Source organism: Peromyscus leucopus, chromosome 8b (assembly GCF_004664715.2).
Source record: "Peromyscus leucopus breed LL Stock chromosome 8b, UCI_PerLeu_2.1, whole genome shotgun sequence".
Taxonomy (NCBI): Eukaryota; Metazoa; Chordata; class Mammalia; order Rodentia; family Cricetidae; genus Peromyscus; species Peromyscus leucopus.
In genome coordinates, this window is record NC_051086.1 from 102,854,441 (window position 1) to 102,875,164 (window position 20,724).

At 54.4% G+C, this 20,724-nt stretch overlaps 1 protein-coding gene across 1 annotated transcript; it reads right to left on the reverse strand.

Annotated features, from left to right (window-relative positions):
- Positions 1–5,104: 5,104 nt before the first annotated feature.
- Positions 5,105–16,796, reverse strand: Cant1 (calcium activated nucleotidase 1). The gene is given in 6 exon segments (XM_028892565.2): positions 5,105–5,561; positions 6,264–6,467; positions 8,545–8,928; positions 8,931–9,202; positions 15,490–15,784; positions 16,695–16,796. Coding segments are annotated over 4 exon segments (1,209 nt in total). The 5' UTR covers positions 9,181–9,202; positions 15,490–15,784; positions 16,695–16,796; the 3' UTR covers positions 5,105–5,190.
- Positions 16,797–20,724: the final 3,928 nt, after the last annotated feature.

Consider the following 20,724-nt stretch of genomic DNA (forward strand, 5'->3'; position numbering starts at 1 on the left):
TAGTTTAAAGGGGGAAAAAGCAGGGCTAATCAGGCATGGTGGCACCCACCTTTAGTTGGGAGGCAGAGGCACTCGGATCTTTGGGAGTTAGAGCCTAGCATAGTTCTCATAGTGAGCAGGTAAGGGCACCTGCAGCCAATCCTGACGTAGGAGTTTGATCCCTGCAACTCACTGTAGGAGAAAACTGCCTCCTGTAAGTTCTCTTCTGATCTCTGCATGTGTACCATGGCATGTATGCACGCATGTGGTCACGGATAGCAAAGAAATGTAAAAACTTAAATAAAAATGAAAGAGGACTGGAGAGATGGCTCAGTGGTCAAGAACACTTGTTGCTCTTGCAAAGGACCCAGGTTCAGGTTGAAACATCCACATGGTGACTCACAACCACCCCGTAACTCCAGTTCTAAAGGATGTAATGCCCTTTCCTGATCTCCGTGGAGCACCAGGCACACATGTGGTGCACATTCACATGCAGCTGACAAACACCTGTACACACAAATTACATTAAAATATAAAAATTATCAAGGCAAAATTTCCCAGACTTAGGATAACTTTATACAGTGGGGGCCTAATTCCTAACGGCTCCTGCACCTCACCCTCGTCTCTAGCACTGTGAGAGCTACTACCTCAAGACACTGAGCTGTCCTTGTGAAGTCTACCCAAAGGATCTGACACAGAAGGCCCAGGAGGCAGGCCAGCTGACTTCTAATTGGTATACAGTCACCCCATTCCTTTTCAGGTGTCTGATTCTCTTTTAGAATTCACCTGCTGTGTTTCTGTCCTCAGTGTCTACTGTTTTCTAAGATTCATTTACGTTATGTGTGTGAGCATTCTGTCTGTATTTAGCACACCATGTGCATGATGTGCATATGGGAGCCACCAGAGGGCGTCAGATGCCCTGGAACTGGAGCTACAGGAGGTTGTGAGCTGCCATGTGGGCGCTGGGAATTACACGTGGGGTCTGTGCAAGAACAAGGACTCTTAACAGCTGAGCCTTCTCTCCAGCCCCACCCCTAGTGTCTGTTCCGTATTAAAACCTTTACAGCGATTCTAAGTCTTTATCCCTGTGCCTTGGGCTCCTTGTTCCAGACATGACAACAAGGAGGCCCTGGACCTGGGAGCACCAAGCCCAAGCATTAGTTGGTGAGCAGATATGCTGGGTTCCCACACATCTGATGGTACTGTCACCCACACTCAGTAACCCAGTTTCCTGATGGCCCCAGTGGGGCAGGGTACAGAACACCAAAGGTTCCGCCTGACTCACACCCATTCTCCTTCTTCCACAAAACAAAACAAACAAAAATCCCACACCTTGGTTTCTACTTGGGGAGTTCTCTGCCCAGCGCATCTCAACCTGGGCTGGGCAGAATCACCTGTGACAGACACCAGTGTCCATGTCAGCCTGTGGGAGAGGTGCACTGTTGTTTTAAATCCCCAGGAAATTCTGATGTACAGCCCCTTTGGATTCACCCCAAAGCTTTGAGCCCCAGAGCCTAGAGGTCAGACCTCAATGACATGCAGTTTCCAGGGGTGTGGGGTCCTGCAGTCCTGGGAAACCCGTGCAGAGAGCGACAGGCGCAGAACTGACTCTGCAGAGATGTCCAAGCTTGTTGAACTGGGTGCCAGCTCACTTGTGGCTTCCGTCACCTCAGATGAGAATGTGAAAGGGAGGATGGGGGTGAGGGCCTGCTTGGTGCCTCCATTCTGGGTCAGCCCCATCAGCCAGCTGGGGCCCAGAGTCCCACGTTTCCCACGGAGGGAAGGACGCTAGGCCGCAGAGACAGGGCCGTCACAGGGTGGAGTCTGCAGCAGGTCCAGTTGCTCCATGGCCACTCCAAAGCCAACAGATGTGGTTTAGTGGGCCCAGACACTGAAACACAGGGGGACTTCCAGAGGCCAGGCCCCAGGAACATGCAGCTTCCCCCAGCCACTCAATGACTCATCTGGAGACTCAGAGCAAACGGCAGGGAAGAGCAAGCCGAGGGGGTCAAAGGTCAAGTGACCTCGCTTCCATTTTGGTTACCCAGGGCAGAGTATCACAGGGGGCCATCCTGGTCCCCCGCCCCCAACAGTGCTTATCTTTAACAATGGGTCTGGAGGTCACAAGGGCCTCTTCAGGATAATGCCCTGAAGAGGTCTTCAGTGACCTCTAGCAAACCCTAAATCCCCTCCCAATACTGTAAGTCAGAGCCTCAGAGCCAAGACAGTTATGAGTCACTAAGACCCTAACAGAACAGAAGCTTCAGAAGGAAGTGTCTAGTTCCCAGAAGACACGGGGCCTCCGGCTTCCCATTTCTTTTGCTTTGTATCTGTGGCTTCCCACACCCAGCCTTGGAAGCCAGGCCCCACTTCTCCATTCTCTGGCCACAGAATAAACCCGTGAGTCTTTGCTTTTCAACACTGGAAGGAAAATGGCCTCTTACGGTAACAGGTTGAAGTATGACCAAACAGCCTTTGTTTAGGGGAGTCTCTCATGAAATGGGGTGATATACTGGTAACTTTTCTTCCTCATCCCTCTGGGGTGTCCTCAGTCTCAACCTGGGGACCTCTGTACATCCTTGGAGGGGCACATTCCCCACATACTCTGGTGTCATTTGTCAGCAAACTTTCCAGGTTCCCTCAAATGATCTGCATGTGCACATTATTTGAACACTCTGGTCCCTGCTGCCCTGGGCAGTGGTTCCAAGATGATCTGCCTTCTGCATAGAAAATGGACCACAGGGAAGACAGAGACACAGACACCCACATCCCTCTCCTTGCCTACCCGACAACTGATGTAGTGGGTTACAAGAAACTGAAAATTTCCCAGGGGGCTCACCTGAGAGGGGAAAAGCTGAGGCCTGCTGCCAGCAGAGAAGACCCTTGTCTCCTGGAAGGATTCCACATGGTCTGACCTGGCCAGACAGCTGAGGAGCCAGGGCCAGACACAGTGATGGGTAAGTGATGGGCAGGACCACACCTTGACCAGGGCCTGTTTAGCTAGGCATAACTCTTGCCTTCTGTTTAAACCTAAACTGTGTGTCAGGAACCCAAAGAAGGGCTTGGGAGAGTCATTCTCTCTCACTCTGTCTCTCTGTCTCTCCCCCACACACACCCCGTGTGTTTGTGTGTAAGTATACGTGAGGCGGCACATGAAGAACCGAGAACAGCTGGCAATCAGTTCCCTCCTTCCACCGTGGGTTCCCGGGATCACTCAGTCTGTCAGGTTTCCATGGCAGGCACTGTCCACGCTGAGCCTTTGCCTTGTCCCTCTGCCCAGTGTGGCCACACCAGTAAACCTTTCTCTGCTGTTCTGTGGAGGTGGGGACACCAAGGCTGGCTCGTGACCCTGTGGCCCTGGTTCCAGCACTGCAGGCTCTGTCCCGACTCCAGTAATAAGCAGATTGGGGAGACATGGCGTGGACAGCACCAGCCCCACACACTGCTCTTCCCACGAGGTCCAGGCTTGGAGACACGCGTGAGGTGCCCACCTTGTGACTCCAAGGCTCGCCACCCCACCTGCTCAGACATCTTGGGGCAGAGCCCTTGGCAACAGTCAACACACACAAGAGAACCACATTCCCCTGACACTTTATTGCTGACAGAACAAATGGACAGAGGGAAGGACACACTCACTACGCTGACGTCCAGGGAAGGAAGGGGTGTGAAGGCTGCCCGTCCGTCCCAGGTCCACACTGTCTCTCCGGTGAGGGTCCCTAGGCCTCTCTCGGGCTCCCTCATTTCACCTTCCAGTTTAGAATCACGCACTCTGACACAGTTGACAACCATCAGAGGAATGGCTGAGCTCCAGCGGAACACAGAAAACACACAAAGGTGTCACCATCACGAGTCAGCAGCAGGCTGCCAAGTGGGAGTCACCCCCGGGGCAGTGGCCCTCCTGGCCTCCCAGTGGAAGGGCTTTGTGAGGGTTATCAGGGCCTCTGTCCTAAGGGTGTCTGTCGCAGGATGATGAGGTGGCCGCCCCAAGGACAACCTCCCACCCCGACTCTGCGGCCTTTGCTGTCGAGCATGGACAGGAGGAGAGCAGAAAACAGAGGCTCCCCGGAGAAGGCTGCTCAACGCTCGCTGGGAGCCAGCAAGAGATGCAGGGGACAACAAGGATGGCCTCTAGTCAGGGGCCGGCCTGCGGGAACCAGATCCTCCCTCAGCCACTGCTGGAGGGGAGACGTGGCAGCTTTTGAAGTTGCTAGAAGGCAGAGGCCAAGGATCCAGAGTCCCTTTCTGTAAAAGACAGTGTCGCCATTGCGGCTGTGGGGACGATTCCCTCCCTCGCCGCTGGGAGGTGTGGAAACTCCACCTTTGCTGTGTGATGAGGTTTGGCGACTGTTCCATAGGAACGGAAATTACTTGAATAAGTTAGTAAGTCAAAGGACTGAACGGCCAGACCCCTCCCGAGGGGTGGAAGGCGGCCGTGGCCATGGGAAGCAGGAACCCTGTGCTCAATAGAGGCGGCTTCAGAAGTGTGGGCAGGTGTGTCCCAAGGGTGGGGCCCTCGCTCTGCCTTGTAAACATTTACTTTCCAGAGGTCTGCAGAGTGTGGAATGCCAGGGTCACCTAGGAGGAAGAGGGGTGGGTGCCTTAGGGTGCCTATCTGGCAGGCCCACCTCAAACTCCCAGGGTGAGGCTAGGACTCAACACCTGGCCACCTCAGACACGTACTGGCCAGAGAACCCATGGAAAGGCAAGAGGCCAGGAAAGAGATGGAGGGAAGGAGGGGCGTGGCTGGACTTTGTGGCCAGGGGCTCAGGTACCTGAAGCAGTGACCAATCCCTACCACAAGGTGGCAGTGCAGAGTGAGGCATGGGTGGGCGAGGCCCTGCTGCTCCTGTCCAGCCCCCCCCCCCCCACCTGCCCTTGCTCTGGAAATCTCTATCCAGACACCCAGCTCAGTTAAAAAAAAAAAAGAAAGCCGGGCGGTGGTGGCGCACGCCTTTAATCCCAGCACTCGGGAGGCAGAGCCAGGTGGATCTCTGTGAGTTCGAGGCCAGCCTGGGCTACCAAGTGAGTTCCAGGAAAGGCACAAAGCTACACAGAGAAACCCTGTCTCTCGAAAAACCAAAAAAAAAAAAAAAAGAAAAAAAAGAAATCACCAAACAAGCCAAAGTGCGTTCCTCTGGTTTTTATGGAATTGAGTCCTGGTGTGGCTCAGGCCACGCGCCCTCACCTTGCTGGGCATGCGAACTTACTCATCTAGATGAATTCTATCCCTTCATACTTGACACTGCCGATCTTCGTCTCTGGAAGCAGGAAGCGGCCATCTAGCGTGAAGGCCATGATGTAGGTGGCAATCCTGCCACTGTCCTCTTCTGACTTGAGAGCCACGATGATCTGGTCGTCCGTGTTGGGGATGAACTTGAAAGACGAGAAGCCGTGAGTGGGGACCAGCTCCCCCACGCGCCTCACAGCGATGTCCTTGAAGTCCTGGGCTGCGCTCAGCAGGAGGTTGCTGCCCTTGCGCTCGTCTGCCCTCTCGCTGTAGCGCTCGTGGCTGGCCCGGCGTGGCAGGAAGAACCAGCGCTGCAGTGTGTCACTCCAGCAGGCGGATTCGTGAATGAGGTAGCCTGGGGTCACAGCACAGACCAGTCACCACATCACAGCCCTTCTTCTCCAGAGTCCTGCCACCCCAGAGGCTACACTCGAGGGCCCACCCCACCTTCCCTCTAATCTCGGCTCCTGGAGAACAATCACAGCTGCTCTAGGACCACGCAGCAGACGCAGCACAGCTGGAGAGCGGTACTGAGTCTACAGCGTCTCACCCCCCCCCCCAGCTGCCGTCATGCCCTCAGGGGCCTGCAGCCTTCACCACTTGTCTGTGCTTTGTTCCCATGGTGCCCAGGGCTCAGGGCACAGAGAGGTCAACGAGTGGAAAGGGAAACCTAGCCAGCAGCACCTCCACCCACTTCAGCATGGAAGAGCTCTCTGGGTCTCGGCTCTCTGCTGCCCTTTGCCCCACACCTGACTCAACCTTTCAGACCAAGGTCACACTCCTCAGCCCAGGGGAAGGCCGCTCAGGCCCTAAACCTCTCCTCCTCAGCTTATGAGGGCCATGACCCCAGCCATTAGGGCCCCAAACCAAGGACGAATTTTGTGGATGAGGGGACTGCAGTGTGCAGTGGGCAGAGGCCATCTGTTGAGGCTAGTGAAGGACAGAAACAGAAATGGCTTATCTGTCTCAGAATCAACCTACACGAGGAGAGTATCATCAACAAACCCGAGCAAGCCGTGAGGCTTCAGACTTGGGAGCCTGTCGAGAAGAGCCTTACCTGGCGGCTGGATCCCAGCGGCGGCTCTCAGAGCATTGTAGCTGGACACCCAGTTCTCGTGCTCCACGCTGCCCCTGTGGCCTACCACCTTCACCCACTCCGGGTTCTCGTTCATCACCTCCCCTGTGGTGCTGGTCCACTCCTTGCCCAGGCCACCCACGTACAGGTGCTCGTCCTTCACAGCAAGCCACTCAGCTTTGAAGCCTGGGGCAATGAGAGGGCGAGTCTGAGACCCTGGTCGCCTGTGCAGCCAGAGTGGTCAGCTGCATCCAGAGTGGCGCCAAGTCTCCTGGACGTCACAAGTCACCACACCTGAGGTTCACTGGAGGCTGCATGAGAGGCCCAGAAGGGAGCCTGGCAGACCTGTGCTGGGTCCCAGAGGCCCCACATCCTCTTCCGTACCCCTTTCCTCCCAAGGAGCCCCATCTCCTCTGCAACTCTAGAACCGCATCAGACCAGTCCCAGACCTCCTGTGCTAGGTCTCCGCCCACCCTTCAGCTCCCAAGGGCCAGCAACCCCACCCCACGCCTGTGACGCCAGCAGCCTCAGGAGCCTCTGTGCCACAGCGATCCACAGCGATCCACAGCGACCCGAGCTTCCAAGTGCTGTGGCAGTTATCGGCCACCGAGGGCCAGAGCTGACAGCCCAACACAGGCTACCATTTCCTGCCTCTCACCTGCCAGGTTGTAGAGCACCACCATGTGGGTCTGTTCTCCCCTGAGCCGGGGAAGAAAGCACAGTGACAGGGTCTTAAGGACGAAGCAGTGGTGCTCACCATCCTCGCCTTCGTTTCAGAGCATTCACCCGGAGCTCCTCCATCTAACTGACGGCGCAGGCCTCCTGGGCACGCCGGCAATGAAGCTGTGCCATCCCAGCACTCTCCCCCGACATTCCCACACATGCCAGCTCTCCAACACTCCTGCAAGTTCCCTAGCCCCTGGGAAGCCAGGGCTGCATCTGCCTCCCCACTGTAGGAGGATGGAAGCCTCTGACACCCCTAGAGTGACTCTGGAGGGACTGGCTTGGTCCCTGTTGCCCATGACCTCATGAGTCTTCTGAGCTGCCTCCATGAGAAGCTGCCCCATTTGCCAACCTTTGACCCTTCTGGATGAACAGTCACAACTCAGCCCTAAGCACCTATGACCATCCTGCACTCTTCCCACCCCACACAACAGAGGCTGACAACCCTGAAGGTTATGAGCAGGAAATGGGTGAGCATCATCATCACTGGCACGGAGGTGGAGAGAGGCCCTCCCGAGAGCCCAGCCTTGGACAAACACTAGAGATTTTATCACCCAGGCAGGGCCTGGCAGGCTATGTACAGGGACAATGAATCAACCTCCTTCTACCCCAGGCGTCTGCAGGGTCTCCAGCTTGCTGTGAGGACAGAACAGACCTGCTGAGGTGAGGCAGTTCGTTCCCCTACCCTGTGGAAGCAGCGGCTCCTCTCTGCTACACATGGGGATAACGTCAGTCTATTCCCAGGGGTAACTGCTGCTCAACACAGAGACCCTTGCACTGGGCTCAGAGCAGGGCTGGGTAGCAGCAGCTGACCTGTGGCCCCAATAAACTGAGATTAGAATCTGGGATCACAGTGAACCACTGAGTACCCAGCTTTGAAGGTGAGTCACCCGGTGGGAGTAATACTGAATGATCCTAAGACACCTCTGAAGACATGACAAGGACCAGGGTCCCTTAAGGGGCAAGGGAGGCAGTGGACACAGCCTTGGCTCATTCAGAAAAGGGCTTCCCACTCAGCAGCAGGCTCCCCGTGATCTGCTCAAATTTCTAGAAACAGCTTCATATAATCCCGGCAAGGCTCTGCTAAGGTGGGTGGGTGGGTCAGTCGGAGTTGAATGAAATGTCACCAGGGCCTTGGATTACGTTCTGTGGTTGATCTTGAGTGTCAACTTGATGGGATTCGTGATCACTATGGAGACAAACTTCTGGGCATGCAGGTGAGGAGTTTCTAGATTGGGCAGGAAAACTCACCCTAAATAGGTGACAACCGTCCCACAGGTTGGGGTTCCGGACTAAATGAAAAGGAGAAAGCGAACTGAGCACCAGCATCCACCTCTGCTTCCTGACCATGTGACTAGCTGCCTCACACTCCTGTCACTATGGCCTCCCCACCGCGACGGACTGTGCCTAAGCTGGGAGTCACAGGAACCCGCGGCCCCCCCCCCCCCCCCCCCCCCCCCCCCCGTCAGTTTGGTCACAACAGTGAGAAACTAATATGGCAGTGGACAAAAGCTCAGCCCACAGAGAAGGGCTCACTTACCCTTCTCCACGGTTCCGTCGCCATCAGAAAGGATCACCCAGGGCACTGGTCTGGTGCCCTCGATCTGGTAGATGACCCCCGTGCGGTCGTCCACAGAGTATAGTTTCCCATTGAAGACGATCAGGTCAGAGAGCTCCATGCCCCGCCCCTTTTCTGCCAGGTGGGACTCCAGGACCCCACGGTCTTTATCCCACTCCACGGTCACCTTGTCCCCACTGTCCGACAGGGTCAGGTAGCCTTTCTTAAGGTAACTAAACCAAGTGTTTTCCTCCTGGGCCCTGGACCCCGTGTCCAAGTCAGCGATGACTGCGATTCGGTACCGGATCCCACCTGGAGTCCTCTGGGAGGGTGACAGGGGATAGGTGTCATTGTAGTGAGAGACATGCCCGGGTTGAACCTCCGGCCGTGTGCATTGTGGGTGGGGGACCTGCCCGGTACTGGGGCCTGATGATGGGAATAGAGCAGCCAGAGGAGGGCAGCACCCACAAAGGACGTCAGGATCACCCTCCAGCGGGGGCGGAAGCGAGGGTCTGTGGCCTTGGTCATGGATGCCAGCACAGGAAGGCCCCCGACACTGATCCGGAGGGAGTGCATAGGCTCATTCCATTCCCGGTGGTCAAGGGGCTGGATGGGCATCAGACTGCACGCTGGGCAGGACCTAAACCAGGCAGAAGAGAGCAGCCAGTGAGCTCTGGAGGATACCGCCTCTCCAGTCCTAGGTCGAACAGGCTGAGGTCAGCCTCATCCAGGAGAGACAGCACTTCATGGAAGTGGTGTCCTGGCTGAACCCTGACCCCAGCAGGGAGGTCAGCTGTTCTAATTCAGCAGGATGGCAAGGGTTTACAAATACAGCAGAGGCAAAGCGTAGGTGAGGGCTAGTGCCTGCAGGCTGGCAGATGCTCTAACAGAGGTGCACATCTGGACCTGACCTGTCTCTTGAAGTCTTCTCTAACCACCCCACTCCCAGGCATATCAACACTCATGCTGCCAGCCTCCGCATCCCAGCCCCCCCTCCCTCATGGCAGACCGCAGCACTGAGCCCCGAGTTCCCGGGCAGGTTCTGGAATGTTTCAGCACTAAGATGGGAGGCGGTGCAAGCACTCTGCTGTCTGGTCTGCCTCCTGGCACTTACTTCTCTGTAACACGGCAGGCACAGGGACTGGGTCTAGCATGCCGCTCACCTTATGACCTGGGGCATGGTTTTGGCTTCAGGCCCAAGCTGGGCTCTCTACTATGGCACAGCTACAGGCCCAGAGCACTGGAGAGCTGGGAATCCCATCTCCTTGCAACTGCCTGACCTGCCTGCTCCTGGCACACCACAACAGCTCAGTGCCACAAAGCCTCCAAGCCTGCGCTGGCTGTGGCGGAGAGGTGTCTGTCTCCTGACCAGAAGGTACAGCCGCTGCTGCTCTCGGGCCCTTAGTCCTTCACCTGGATGTTTGTGGGGTGCCACTGTACTCCAATCACAAGGTTCTCGTGTCCAGGGGCTGCAGAGGTGGTTCCCTCACCATTCTGTAGGCTGCTCACAAGGCACTGGTTCCTGGACATGCTCAGGTTTTAGTGCCCAGGGTCAGGTCCAAGGAGAACAGTGGGTGCAGGGCCTGCTGCTCACAGCAAGGGTGGGAGAAGGTTCTGTGCCCTTCTGGGGCTGCTGTGTCATGGCCACCTTGCAAAGTAGCTACCTTTTACCAGTGGCTACAGAACTGGTCGCTCCAGAGCGTCCCCTGCCCCTGCCGGTGGTGCCTCCTTGGGACTCACTTTGGCTCTGCCTCACACACCACGGCTCCAGAGGCTAGACCCAGGATATCAGTGTTATAGCCTCATCCCGGACATGGTGCTGAGCTCTGCCAAGTCTCAAACACTGCCACGTTCCAATTCCCACTTGCACCTTAGACACTATTTCAAAATACAAGTCTGAGTTCCCCAACCTCAAGCCAAGTAACCCAATCCTCCTCAGGAATGGTTGACACCACCATAAACTCCAGCACCAAGTCAAAATTTCCACAAACCCCAAAGAAAAGGTGCAGTTTCGGTGTGAATGTTATGCTTCAAATTGCCACAGTGCCAAGAAGTGCCCTCAACCCTTTCCTTTGCCTTCTCTAATGGCTTCTCAGCGGCAGGTGTGTCCATCCAAAGCCTGTTTGACTCATGATCCATCTGCAGAGCTCCACTCACCCCCATGCCAACAGTCTCCCCAGTTCCTCTGCAGCCCTCTCCTCCTTAGCCACCCAGCAGCCAGCACTACTTGCCGGGCAACCTTCACAGGCTCCTTGTTCCTCCCTGGCACCCTCTTGCTCCTCACCACTAATCATGCGGGTCCTCATGCCCAGGGCAAGCGTCGCCATTCCCTTGCCCAGGATGCTGCCCAGCTCTGCACAGCTGCTTTACTCACACCCTCGGGTCCTCATCTGCTCTCCTTCTGTTGGGAACTTTGCAGGGTCAGGGCTTCCTGCCCTATCTCTGGTACTCAGCTCAGAACTAGCAGCCAAGAGAAAAACCAGCACACATCTTCTGAAGGGTTGAAAGAGCAGCACCACACGAGGTTGCCTTCCGTCACTCTGAAAGTGCACAGCCCCAGATCAAGGCCTGATGAACAAGCCTCTCAGCTGCCCAACATGAGCCGCGGGCCCAACAGACACGATCGCTATGTAGAGTACCACACACTATGAAACGTCACCATCCTTAGTGTCTGGGACCCTCCCACTTGTCTCTGTTCAACAAACTGCATTCCTGTGAGCCACCACACCGTCACCGTTCTGAAAGTCACCAGTCCACCTGCTCCAAGACAGGATACAGCCCATATCCCCACACCTCTGTTCAGGGAGAGGGACTCTAGGCCATCCTAAGGGGCTGACACTGGTTCCTGTCCACCTGGCTGGCTCGTGCGTGCTCCTGGACTGTCCTCTCAGGCACACTGACTTACTCCGTGAACAGAGGACCTGGAGCCTGTGTAGGAGCAGGTCTCCCCACCCCTGCTCCAGCGCCCTGCTCACTGTCTCCAGAGCATCACACTCAGTGTGCCCTCCTCCAGGAGAGCCCAGGGCTGCATTCCTGAGCTCTCTGTGCCTCTCCAGGCACTGTCCCTCCTAGAGTCAGGGAAACTTCTCTGCTGGCTCAGGAGGCCATCCCAGGAGCAGCTGCTGCTTCTCTTTCCCCACACACTTAGGCAGGCACCAGTTCAGCTTGCCATCATCCCCACAGCCTTGGGCCTGGTCCTGTTTCACCCGGACTTCCAACCTAATGCTCCAGACCTTCAGGGTCCAGAGACTTCAGACAAGAACTACTCCGCTTCTGTGGGTCTCAGCATTCTTCCTAGACCTGCTGACAATTAAGCCAGATGCAGAGGAAGAGGGGCCTCCTTGTTAGCCCTTCTTACTTACACGCTCTCCTTACCTGTCACAGTCTGCAGAGAGAACCTCCCTTGGTTTTTCAGCCCAGCCTCCCACAAACTAACTTCAGACAAGAGAAACTCTGCAAATCCAGAGTCTACATGCCCAGACCATGACGCAACTGCTCCCCGCACCTGGGATGCACATCTCTGACCACACGGGGCCATCTAGAACCCCCCAAAAGTGCCATAACAGCCATGCTTTCACTGCGCTGCCCTCTTTGGCCAGGCGTTCTCACCCAGCAAGTCATCCCTCCCATGGGAGGCTGCTATTGTCACTGTCCCCTACAGGGGACCCTTCCAAACCAGTACAGACTTTGAGGGAGTGATTAAGGACCTCAATGAGGACGCTGTCCAAGAGGACGCAATGCAATCAGAGGTGTTTCTTTTTCCTTTTTCCAGACAGGGTCTGGCCTTGAACTCAAGAGAATCCTTCTGCCTCAGCCTCTTGAGTGCTGAGCTGTCACAAGTGTTTGTCTACAAAAGGCAGGGAGCAATGGGTAGAGAGAAGGCCACATGAACACAGAGGCAGAGGGTGGGGGGCTGATATGGCCTCAAGCCGAGGAATGAATGCCTGAGACGCTGGGAGGACAGAAGGAGTTCTCCCCTAGAACTTTCAGAAAGAGCTCTGGGACACCCTAATTTCAACTCTGTGGCAACGACAATGGGACCAAGATTTTTGGGTCACTGAGTCTCCAGACCTGTGTGTGAAGATGCAGGCCACCTCAGGCTACTGTACATGCCATTCTCTTGACCCTCCTGACAGTGGCCCAAGGACCACCAGCACCTGAGCCAACCCAGACCTCAAGGGAAAGGATTGTCCAAGAGCAAAAGGAAGAACAGGAACCCCTGGGGCTTGGGCATCTTTGGACAAAGGAGGGAAGGTACTGCTTTCCACAATAGCAGGCTTCTAGAAACTTCTGCCTCCTTCCAGAAGCCTCTGTGAACAGCCCCATTGGACGGCCTTCCCCAGCCTCACTCGTACTTCTCTAGGAAGACAGCTTCAAGTCAGCTGCCTTTCCACTGGTGTCTCTCACCTCGGCTACTCAGTGCCTGAGACTGACTTGTGTCCTGCGGCTGTAGATGCTGACAAGGCCACAAGACAGGAGCCAGTGGATGCAAGGGATGAGATGGACAACAGTCCCAGGAAAGGACAGGCTTGGGCTTGCCTCCTCCCGGCCCCCAGAGGAACCCTGAGGTCATTCCGGGGTTGGTATGGTTGTGGCAAGAAGCCTGTCCACCTTGCCCGCAGCACGACATGTCCTGACCTGAGCACTGAACGGTTACAGTTCCTTCCAGACCGCTAAGGGCACTGGCCCGTGGCCTGCAGACGGGCGCTCCCCGAGACCCGGAGGCACCCCGCTGGCACTCCTCTTCCTGAACCAACCCTACTCCAGTGCAACATGGCTGGAAAGAGACATCAAGTGCCATCAAAGCGTCCAGAGGGCACAGGAGCCCTTCCCTCCCACCCCTCTTATTCAGTGGGTGCTGAAGAGCTAACGACCCTCAGACATAAAACAGCAAGACCACACCTCTCTTCCTCATTAGACACACGCATCTGTCTGTCCACTCCAAAGGACATTGCTAGATGACCAAAGGAATTAGCCACAAGCCACAGAGGGAGTGTTTTTCTCTGTGTACCCAGGAGATGCCAGGGCTGCTGGCCTGTTAGGAAGAGCATGGGCAGAGGGCACCTACCTCCATGGGCACCCTTGAGTCTATACAGCACAATGCGGAACCACAGCCAGGGTGGCCTGTCTCCTTCTTACTTCCTTCACAAGTGGCCTGCGTGTGTAACAGGTGGCAGCTCAAACAGGTTCAAGGCGGCTGCCAGCCTGACTCCTCCCCTCCAGGATCAAGGAAGGGCTGTTCTTAGTGCTACTCTCTCGTCCCTCTCTTCGCTCCTGCAGAAAGGGCTCCCGACTCCTTCCAGGCCAGAGAGGGGGCAGGTCGCCTATGTCTACCCTGTGCGATGTGAAGAAGTCACTTCCTCAGCACACGGAACAGCACAGACCGCTGGGGAAGGGGGAGGCAGACACCCAGGGCTTCCCGGCAGCCTCTGAGGGCAGAGGAAGCACACACCTGTGTACAGCCACAGCTTAGAGCCTTGGACGTGGAGGCTGCCTCCTGGTTTTGTGCTTTGCCAAGCTGAGCGGCGTACCTAAGAATTCCATTCCCGATTTAGACCAGGTGGACAGCCCAGGGGAATGAGAAGAAAGGCAGTGTGTGTTCTAGGGACTACAGAGGCCACTCAGATCCTTCTCAAAGGCCAAGGGTGGTGTCTCTGACATCTGCACCCCGCTCCAGTGTCGTACACAGAGGCAGTGACAATTCTCTCCTGAGTCAACTTCTGTACCAGTGGGGTAGTTTTGTTGTTGTTTTTCCAGCCCATTTTTAAGTCAACTACTCAGGAGGAGTGTTAGCTTTGCCAGGTCTGTAACTAATTACTACAGACATGGCAGCTGAGACATCACACGCCATTATTTCCAGCCCTGCAGAAGTCTGGATTGGCCTCACTGGGCTCCGCCCAAAGGCTGGTTCCTTTCCCAGGCGCTGGGGGAAGATCCACTTCCCGGACTTTGCCAGCACCAAAGGCTGACCTCACTCGCTGCCTGTGGTCCCTTCCTCCCTGTTTTGAGGTGGCGATACTGACTCCCACCAGTGCTCTCTGCAGCCTTTCCCTCTTGCTGTTCTGCCTCCCTCTCACAGTTTTAGGGGCCCTGAGGTCACATTTCCCCTGGAGAAAATTTCCCCAGTTTCAGGTGAGGTATTTTTCTTATACACTGCAGCACATGCACAGGCTGGGGGGAGGTAGACATGGCTGCCTTGAGGCTCATCACAACTCACGCCAGGCCTCGGGTGGGCGGAGAAGCTTCAGACCACATCACAACACTGCCACATCTGCTTACCTCGTATCCCCAGTGCCCTGGAAGGAATCCTAGCAGAGGAGCTGCCTTCCAGGCCAAACTGACACCCCAACACTGGATGCCTAAAACCAAGGGTATGGCAACCCCAGCTCAACTCAGGCCAGCACTCAAGTCCACTCAACTCAGTGCCAGCTCCTGGGACAGGACCCTCAACCATTCTGATGGGTCCCACCTGTGCTCACCTGCGCCTCACTGCTCACGGTTGCTCACCCTCAAGGCACTGGAGCTGACTGGAGCTTCTAGTTCGTCTTCTGTGGCCCCACCCACTCTGGACACAGGTGAAGCACATAATCTGTGCTCACTGGAGAGAAATGGGGATTCAAGAGAAATCCACCAACAGGAACCCTAATGCCTCTCCTTGCAGACTTATTCATAATAAGTCTCCGTACAGGGTTATTATTTTTTCCTAGTCAATCCATCTCACGCTGATAAAAAGGAAAAAAGTTATTTAAAATCAGTACATAGGGTTTTAATTCCTTCAATGCTGGCATTTAAGACAAGCTTTCCAGGAATTCTCAACACTCACTGGCTTCCCACAGGTCTCCTTACGCCACTCTGCAGAGAGAGGAAGGTGTGGATGACAGCTCTGATGTCCTCAAGGGGCACATGCTCACGCACGGGAGCACCTACCTGTACAGCCACCTTGAAGACAGCCACACTACTGTGAAGGACGCTCTGAGACTCAGATGACAGGGCCACACGTGTCTGTGGGAGCTTCACACATGCCACATTCAGGTGGAAGGTGAAAACAGGACCCCCGCCTCCACCGCTCTCGAGACCTTTCTTCCTGCCCCCTCTGCTCTGCAGGCACAGGAGATGGAGTGCGTGCGCTGTTGGGACAGGTTGGTGACAGTGGTCTCAAGTACCAACAGCTTACACCAGTGCCTCTGTAGAGCTGCTGCAGGCTGCGGAAGCAAGGTCACACCTGTAAAGGGAAGGGCACTTAGCTGGCCGTAGGGGACACAAATCCCTTGTCTTATCCAGAAGGAACTAGGCTGGCTCCACCAGGCCTCAGGGACACAAGAAGACTAAGGCCAGCAGGAAGGGCCTGCTGTGCTGGAGGGCGCCAGCAGGACCCTTACACTGAGGTGCAGGGAGCAGCTGAAAGGAGGGCCTGAAGGATGGTCTTCAGTCAAGCTCCGCAGAGGGGCGGGGAGGAGGAGCTACAGCTCCCGCAGTGCTAGTCTTGGGAGCTTGCAAGTTCTGAGCAGCCAGGTCCCACTGACACCATGAGACCAGGTTCCCAGGTCTATGCGTCAAGTATGTAGTCCTGAGATGGGCATGGGAAACGAAGCTGGTTACCGAGGTGCTCCTGAGTGTCTGCAGGAGGGGTGCTTGGCTTTGCTGGGGGTGGGAGAGTGTCATGAGTGCTAAGGGCAGGGAGAGTGGATAGTTGGGGAGTAAAAAATGAGACAGGGCCGTAGTGATGCCCACGGGAAGGTCCAGTCTTGGTTGGACAAGAGCCTGGACGGCAGCAAGAAGGTGGGCAGTTACAGGCGGGGATGGGGTGGGTGGACAGGTGGGTCTGTTACAACTGTGATCGAGTGCCACACTGGAGAGGCCCTGCCCACGCCAGGCAGGGGTGCCTAGGGGCTCGAGGCACGCTAGTCCGAAGAGGAAGAAGTCTCACACTACTCCTAATGGGTATAGCGTTACACACTCATCAGAGAGGGGAGATCTCCCACACTAGCCAGAGGGGGAAGACGTCTGTCCAGCACCAGTCACGGGCTAGCTGCGGAGAGAATCTGAGGTGCCCGGGACCAGGCTGGACGGGTGCAGGCGGCGACAAGCCCTAGAATACGGCAAGGCAGGGCACCCGGCCGCAGGTCACTCACCCACTGAGAGCCTGGCTCCGGAGCCCGCGGGCTGCCGCCTACCTGCGTAGGGCCGGACAGGGCGGGCGGCTACTTCCGCCCGGCCGCGCGCTCCCGGCAGCCTCTGCTCTGCGCCTGCGCCCCACTCTGGCCGCGCGCTCCCGGCAGCCCCTGCTCTGCACCTGCGTCCCATTTCACTCCGCCCCGCCTAGAGCCACGTCTTCCCAGCAGTCTTTGCTCTATGGGTCTCTCCCCTTCCCCCACCGTCTCTGCTCTGCGCCTGCGCGCTGGAAGCGGGGCTGCTGGGAGTTGTAGTTTTTCGCTTGCGCTTGAGCACGAAGTTGCGAGGGACATCTGGCAGCTGGAGGTGGCTGTCATTCCCCAGCTGAGGCTCCAGGGTTCTTTGCCTGGGCCTCCCCGGCTTCATCTCAGGAAGTTCTGAAGTTTGGACCCCGCTTGGCCACCCTAGTTCTCTTCTGAGCTCACCCAAGCCGGCTATAACGCAGTGCTGTCCAGTTTCCACAGCCAGGACCAGAGTCCTGCACTGAATGAGAATGGCAGCGTGTCCTCATGACCGACTGCAGTCAACAACCCTTACCAACGGTGGACCCCGATTCCTTTTTTCCCGGCCTCCTGCGTAGCCCTGAGTTCTTGTGCTATGTGAACAGGCATCCCGATACTCATTCAGTCCCAGACAGTGGTAGCAAAACAGGATTCTTGAGAAAGGCCCTCATCAGCCAGGGAGCATCAGCTCTAACTCCTACACTTCAACCTCATCTCCAGGTCTCCAAAAAGCCTTCTGAGAAGTAACGGGTGCAGGAGGGGGACGAATTCAAAATATGCAAACCGCACACAGTGAAAAAAACAGCCCTTTCTTCCATCTTTCCTGTTCAGAAGCCACAGTTACTGCTACATTCTTGAAAGATGTCCTGTAGGACACACACTAACGGTAGAACACATACTAAATTACATGTAAAAGTGGAAATGTGCTGGGTTCCTCCTCTGTGCTTGGGGTGGCAGACAGACCTTTCTTGAATTCACTGATGTTCCCCGTCAGATCAAAAGGAGTCCCAATCACACCTCGTTCTTCCTATAATTATTCTGAACTATCCATCCTTTATTTGTTACAGCTTGTCCACAATAACAGATTGCTCTCAGTATTTTTAAAGCACCCTGGATATTCCTTCCCATCCCATGCTCCTCTCCTCCCACCCTCAAAGGTAGATATGGTCCAGAATATTGTGTTCATTATTCTTTCACCATCCTTTGCAGTCTTAGCACATAGCTGTGTGGCTCTAAATAACACACTGCTTAGTTCTGCCTAGTTTAACTTTCATAAAATGAAATAAAACTTTGAGGTGGATGGCAGTCCCAGGGTTCCGCAGGCAGTTTAGTTTTGCCAATTTGGTGGCATCAAATGTCCTCTCCTTGCCTGACTGTAGAGTTGTGTGCACAAGTATGTGTGTGTGTGTGTGCACATACACATCATATATAAACACATTAATATATGATTTGTTTTGATTGAGACAGGTTCTTACTGTGTAGCCCAGGCTGGTTGCAAGCCTGCAATGATCCTTCTTCCTCAGCCTCCTGAGTGAGACTACAGGTGTGTTCTACCATGTCTGGTGCTTTTCACACACACACACACACACACACACATACCATGTCTGGTGCTTTACACACACACACACACACACACACACACACACACACACACACACACACATGCACGCACGCACGCACGCACAGAATGCCTTTGTGTGGGTTTATGTGTTCATAGGTGCACACATTTGTGCATTCCTCTAGAGGCCAAAAGACAAGCTCGACTGTTGTTCCTCAGGTGTTATCCTTTTTGTTTCTGGATGGCCTGAGAACTGGTCAAGAAGGTTAGCCTGACTAGCCGGGGAGCCCCAGGATTCACATGCTTCTGCCTCCCTTGCACTGGGATGGCAAGCATGTATCACTACACCCATTCTTTTTTGTAACATGAGTTCTGGGGGTTGAATTCATGTCTCTGTGCTTACAAGGCTAGCCCTTTGCCAGCTGATTTATCCTCTCAGCCCTGTCATATCTTTTAGATCATGCACAAGTTTTTGGAGTTCAGTAACATCTCTTTAAGAAGGAATCCACCCTTCCCCATTGCTATCGCACAATACTAATTACCAGAATGATGTTTCCATAGATACACAGCTCTGTTCGGAGGCTATTAGGTTCCTCTGGTAGGTTTTTTTTAATCTGCTTCAACGGCTCTTTATCATCATCTCTTTGTAAGCCTTCATAAGTTGTTTGACACAGCCCTGCAACTACCCACCAGCAACCAGCCTTTAGAGATGTTGAAAAGAATTGCTTTGAACCTGTAGAATTAGGAGACTATGGAGATTTTTATGATATATAGTCTTCTACCCAAGACTATAAGGAAGTTATTTTATTCCACCCTAAAATATTCTTTTGGTGTATCTATAGTCTCATATTTCAACAAGGCTGCAGGGAACAGCCTGTGTTGTTAGAGCACAACTATACAATGTATCTAGGCTAAATTTCTAGAAGGAAAACCACTGTCCCAAAGGTTATCTTCAGGCGGGAGTGAGCACATATCCCCTAGAGCAGCTGGCCCATGGAATGACCCTCCTCAGGGTCAGCAGTGGCTCCATGCTCGAGCACAAACAGGTGTGGTTTGACTTTCATTCTTCTTTGCATCGATCCTCATAGCCTCCAACGGATCAGAAAAGGCATGCTGACTTCCTCACCCTGCACAGGGCTAGCCTACACTCCAGTAACAAAATGCAGGTAGCAAGATAATAGCATGGCAAATTCACTGAATCTTGGTTTAAGACATGAGACGAAGACCCCTAAGACCTGGGAATCCAGGAAAGGCTCTATTTTTCTTTAAACATGTAGCCCAGGCTGTCCTCAGACAGGCTATATATCCGAGGATGACCCTGAACTTCTGATACTCCAGCCTCTACCTCCTAAGACTCTGGGATTGCAGGCATGCACCACCACACCTGGTCTGTCTGGTGCTGGGCATCAAACCCAGGGCTTTGGGCATACACAGAAAGCATTCCACCACCTGAGCTCCAGCTCCAGCCTGGGAACGTTATCTTAATGCTTGGATCTGAAGAAGAAGGAACTTTGTATGTAAAAGTGACTGAACACAGCCAGGGCTACACAGAGAAACATGTCTCAAAAAACCAAAAGAGAATAGTGACAGGACAAAAGGGATATGATCTAATGGGGCTAGGCTGAGTGGAAGGACCTAGGGGAATGTTTGCTTGCTCAGTATCTCCTTGGCTTCTCACTGTAGCACTATTTCTTGTCAGGTGTGAGGCAAGACTCCTTCTGGGATGAAGTCATGTGACCTATCACCAAATAGGGTTTCTCTGTGTAGCTTTGGAGCTTATCCTGGAACTCACTCTGTAGCCCAGGTTGGCCTCAAACTCACAGAGATCTTCCTGCCTCTGCCTCCTGAGTGCTGGGATTAAAGGCATGTGCCACCACTGCCCAGCATATAAAACTTTCTAAAATATATAAGCTTTCTCTCTCTCTCTCTCTTTTAAAAAAGATTTATTTATTTATTATGTATACAGTATTCTGTCTGCATGTATGACTGCAGGCCAGAAAAAGGCACCAGATCTCATTACAGATGGTTGTGAGCCACCATGTGGGTGTTAGGAATTGAACTCAGGACCTCTGGAAGAGCAGCTAGTGCTCTTAACCCCTGAGCCATCTCTCCAGCCCCTAAACTTTCTCTTTAAAAAAAAAAAAATTGTTCATTTTGTTTTGTGTGTGGCTTTTTTTTGTGTGTGTGTATGTGCACCAGGTGCTTGCCTGGAACTGGGGAGGGGGCGGGGGCTGGAGGACGGAGTAAGAGCCCATGGAACTGGAGTTACAGATGGTTATGAGTCTCCACGTGGTTGCTAGGACTCACACCAGAGTGGTCTGCAAGATAAGCAAGTGTTCTTAACCCCTGAGCCATCTCTCCAGTCCTACAGAAACGCTTTGTAAAAAGCATGCTTTGTGTATTGCTTGAAAATTGCGTACATGGGGGGCT